The sequence below is a fragment of the Microtus ochrogaster genome, unplaced genomic scaffold (genome assembly GCF_000317375.1).
Source record: "Microtus ochrogaster isolate Prairie Vole_2 unplaced genomic scaffold, MicOch1.0 UNK38, whole genome shotgun sequence".
NCBI classification, from domain to species: Eukaryota; Metazoa; Chordata; class Mammalia; order Rodentia; family Cricetidae; genus Microtus; species Microtus ochrogaster.
Genome location: NW_004949136.1, coordinates 3,144,575 through 3,149,089, shown reverse-complemented (window position 1 = coordinate 3,149,089; position 4,515 = coordinate 3,144,575). Strand labels below are relative to the sequence as shown.

Sequence of the window (4,515 nt, the reverse complement as noted above, 5' to 3'; positions counted from 1 at the left end):
CTTGGGAAACCCTAATTTAAATAGGTACAATATGCAGAGCCTCAGAGAGGGTCTGGCACTTGGTGAGTCAATTCTCTGTTCTTGTGGGGCTACACCAACGTTTGAGAGGCAGAGGCAGACAGAACTCTGAGTTTGAGGCTGGTCTGGTCTACATAGTGAGTTCCAGGCCATCCAGGGTACACAGTGAGATCCTGTCAAGTCTTGGGCAGTGGTCTTGGAGCCCTGCTGACTCAAATCCCCATAGAGACATTCAAAGCCTTCAGATTTGGGACCAGGATCATCTCTTTTGACTTAGCAGAAGTAACAATCGGTTATGTTTGCTAGGTAATCTCAGTGATTGGGTTGAAATGAGGGAAGGTGGATGGTTTTCAAGGCATTTCCAGTGTTAACAGACCTGACAGGTGACCCAAGGTCCTGTTACAGAGTTATGTAGGGGACACTTTTCTTGGAGACTCCTGGCTGGGGGAGGGTCACTCTTTAGGCACACCTAGAATTTCAGACTTGAATCTCGGCTATTAGTCCCATTCCTACAGTCTGTTACTGAGTTACCGTCCTTCTCTGCATCCCGGCTACTCTTGCATATCTGTTGCTATCTAGGTGCCCACACTGCAGTCCTGAAGCTCTGGCCCAGGACATTCTCCCCTGGGTCCAGTGCCTCGGCCTCTACTCTGCCTTAACAGAGCTCTCTTTTCTGGGTCAGCAGCACCTCCTGTGGGTTCTACATGCCCCATCAGAGTTCTCTTCTTGTAGGGTAGTCTCAGGTGGGCCCTAAACTTGTGCTGAGAACTTACCTGTTCTGTCTCATTTCACATGAAAATAGAGACCTTAGCTGAGCTTGCCAAAGTCACATGAAGAATGAACAGGAGCTGGAATTTGGTCCCAGGTTTATTGGACTGTGACATTCCCATACCTGTCTTCTTTGCTGAGATGAGGCCCCAAGAAGTATTGCTCTCCCCAGCCCTTTCCTGTCAGAGTCTCAGGGGTTCCCGTGGTCTGCTCAATTCTTGGCTTCAAAGCTTACAACTTGAAGTAGGGTAGACTGTGCCTTGCTGCTGTCTCTCTTCAGGTGTGAGTTCTTTCGTCTTCCATCCTGGTCACTGAAGACCAGAGAGTCTAGGAGGAGGTGGTCTTGGAAGGTCTTTGGAAGCTCTGACACTGCTACCCACTGGTGGAGTTCATGCCAAACTGTGTGCTTTGTGAATTGATCCCAGATACCAAGATATTTGCCATGGACATCTAAACCTGTGAAATATTCTTACCGTGGTACCCGTCTAGGCCGTGTTCCCTCCCAGATACCGATGTTAATCTCTGGTTAATGGCGTGCTTGTTACTCAAAAGTAACGTGCAAAGGTTGTAGCTGCCCTTGAAGACTTCAGAAATATAAACAGCCAGCACTTTAATTCCAGCACTTGGGAGGCAGAGGCAGGCGGATCTCTGAGTTTGAGTGATCATCATTCCCATGGTTTCTGTGTTAGAAAATTTCACAATGAGGTATTGGTAAGAGAAAACTATCAAGGAAGGTTTGGAGACCTGATGCTTAAACCTCTTTAGAGTGTACTAGAAGTAAAGCTTTTCCTACTGTATCTAAGTATTGACAAACATCAGTGCCATCTGACACACAGAACACAGAAGACATAACCTAGGTGTGTTGTCTGGTATCTGATCCTTACTCATCCTCTTCTGCATGCATATTTCTTTAATATCATTAATGGATGCAGATATGGACACCAGCTAGAGCTCTGCTTCCCTGATTGGAAAATGCCTGGCTTGTTATTGCTCCACAACCCCATCGTGGATGATTGTGCCGTGGTCTTTCTGATGGTGTTCTCGGCAGTGTGAGGATCCCCTGGGGATGGGCCCTGAGCTCTCACCAAGCTCTTACTGTCTCATCTCCATCACTTCTACAAAGTTTCATGGAATCCAGGCTAACTCAAACTCACAACACAGCTGAGGGTGACTTTGGACTCCTGATCCTCTGGCTTCCACCCTCAGAATATTAGGATGACAGGCATGCACATTACACCTGACTTTGTATGATGTTAGGGGTCCAACCTGGGGCTTTGTTTAACCTGGACAAACTCTTAACAACTGAGCTGCATACCCAAAGCAGTAGCTTTGAAGGGAGAGGTCATTGTAGGAGCCTGGAAATGATTCAGGATTGAGTGTTGTTTCTCAGAAAGCCCTTGGCATGAGAGAGAGGTCTGTTGTGGGCCACATGGATGTGCCTACTGTTAGTAGACTAACACCCTCTCTCCTATGCTCCTACAGGTCATGCCAAGGAGGCACTGAGTCTTGCGCAGATGCAGGAGCAGACACTGCAGCTGGAACAGCAATCTAAACTCAAGGTGAGTTGTGGGCCGGTGCCATGAGGGTGTGAGAACCAGTTCACAGATGACCTATGGATGTGTCCTCTATTTGAGGGAACTGGGGGACGTAAGAACAGGATGCTGAGCCAGCGGTGGTGCCGCACGCCTTTAATCCCAGCACTCGGGAGGCAAAGGCAGGCGGATCTCTGGGAGTTCGAGGCCAGCCTGATCTACAAGAGCTAGTTCCAGGACCAAAGCTACAGAGAAACCCTGTCTCGAAAAACAAAAAACAAACAAAAAAAAAAAAGAATAGGATGCTGAGTATATGGCTGAGACTCGGTAGTAGAGGTGCTTGCAAGGGAAGGTGTAGGTGAGGGTGTCTTGACTTCTTAAAGGCAGGGGATCTTTCTTGAAATTCTTTTTTTTTGTTTGTTTGTTTGTTTGTTTTTCGAGACTGGGTTTCTCTGTGGCTTTGGAGCCTGTCCTGGAACTAGCTCTGTAGACCAGGCTGGTTTCGAACTCACAGAGATCCACCTGCCTCTGCCTCCCGAGTTGCTGGGATTAAAGGCGTGCGCCACCATCACCTGGCCATCTTGAAATTCTTGTTTAATGTTTTTGTCGTTTGTTTTGAGACAGGTTTTTTGTTTGTTTATTTTATTTTTGTTTTTAAAGATAGGGTTTCTACGTGTAGCCCTGGCTGCTCTGGTCTCAATTCTCTAGACCAGGCTGGCCTTGAACTCAAGAGCTCCTCCTGTCTGCCTCCTGAGTGCTGGGATTAAAGGCAAGCTTTACCACCTCTTAAATACTAAAATTTCAGGTATGTCCACCACACCTAATTTTCACTTCATTACTCTGCACTCGGAAGAACCTCTAGAAGCTGGATGGGTACACCCTTTAATCCCAGCATTTAGGTGGCAAAGGCAGGTGGGTAGCTGAGTTCCAGTACAATCTGGGATACACAGAAACCCTGACTTGAAAAACAAACAACAAAACCTATAGGAAGAACCCCGTCAGAGTTTTCAGTGAGCATGGAGCGGGCTCCATCCTTAGTCCTTGTCTGCTAATACAGTACACTTGTGACATGAGCTCAGGGCAAAGGAGTAGCATCCTGATCTCTGCCTGCCTGGTCTCGTCCGTGTGCGGAGAGCTGTGAGCCCGCTGAGGGGATGAGTATCTGTCCAGACTATGATTTAAAGTTGTCTTCTGCCTTATCTCAGCCTGTTGCATAGACCACTTGGCATGGCCTTTGATGCTGCCATCTTGTAGTCTGTAGCACCGTGGAGTGGGCTGTGGACAGTGTGAGCCTTACAGGGTACGCCTATGATCTGCAGGCTGTGGGCAGTGTGAGCCTTATAGAGGTACGCCTGTGATCTGCAGGCTGTGGGCAGTGTGAGCCTTACAGGGTATGCCTGTGATTTGCAGGCTGTGGGCAGTGTGAGCCTTACAGTGTATGCTTGTGTTCTGCAGGAATATGAAGCCGCTGTAGAGCAACTGAAGAGTGAACAGATCCGCGTGCAAGCCGAGGAAAGAAGGAAAACTCTGAGTGAAGAGACCCGGCAGCACCAGGCTGTAAGTGCACAGGCAGCCGCTTCTCTGCCAGGGGTACAGGAGTGGGGATGGAACATTGAGATGCCGCTCTGACCAGCTGAGGGTGGCAGTTGTACTAGGACCTGGACCATAATTGTAAAAATAAACAAAAACAACCCCTAAACATAGACTCCTTGGTACAGAGCCATCCTGCACCTGCATGTTTGCGGAAGGTGGCAGCTCACCTGTGGCTTACTCAGCAGCCACTCCAGGGTGGGTCCAGGTCATCTCTGATCCTTCTGGAAGCTTCTCCAGCCACAGTGTGTCTTTACTTCCGTCTTCTTCCCTAGAGGGCCCAGTACCAGGATAAGCTGGCTCGACAGCGCTATGATGACCAGCTGAAACAGCAGGTAAGTGGGGCACACCTGAGAGCTGTGCTGCCCTTGCAGTAACTAGAACATGCAGCCAAGCTCATGGGCAAGAATGCAAGTGTGGCTGGTCCTGGGTGAATTTTCTGACATTGGTAGGCCCTGGCATGTGTATACTTACGGGCCTGTGTGCACAATGAACACTCCCAGACCCACACATCTGAATGCAGACATACTCTACATGTTGACATGTTTGTAGGCATGTTCAAGCACATACACAAGCCCATGCACAGAATTTCTTATGCTAGCTGGGC

At 48.6% G+C, this 4,515-nt stretch overlaps 1 protein-coding gene across 1 annotated transcript in view; it reads left to right on the top strand.

Annotated features, from left to right (window-relative positions):
* Window positions 1–4,515, top strand: part of LOC101981063 (ATPase family AAA domain-containing protein 3) — a 20,873-nt gene that overhangs the window by 2,237 nt on the left and 14,121 nt on the right. The window contains exons 2-4 of the mRNA XM_005368683.3: window positions 2,269–2,345; window positions 3,774–3,875; window positions 4,184–4,243. Coding sequence (XP_005368740.1) covers window positions 2,269–2,345; window positions 3,774–3,875; window positions 4,184–4,243 — 239 coding nt within the window. The remainder of the gene's footprint in view (window positions 1–2,268; window positions 2,346–3,773; window positions 3,876–4,183; window positions 4,244–4,515) is intronic.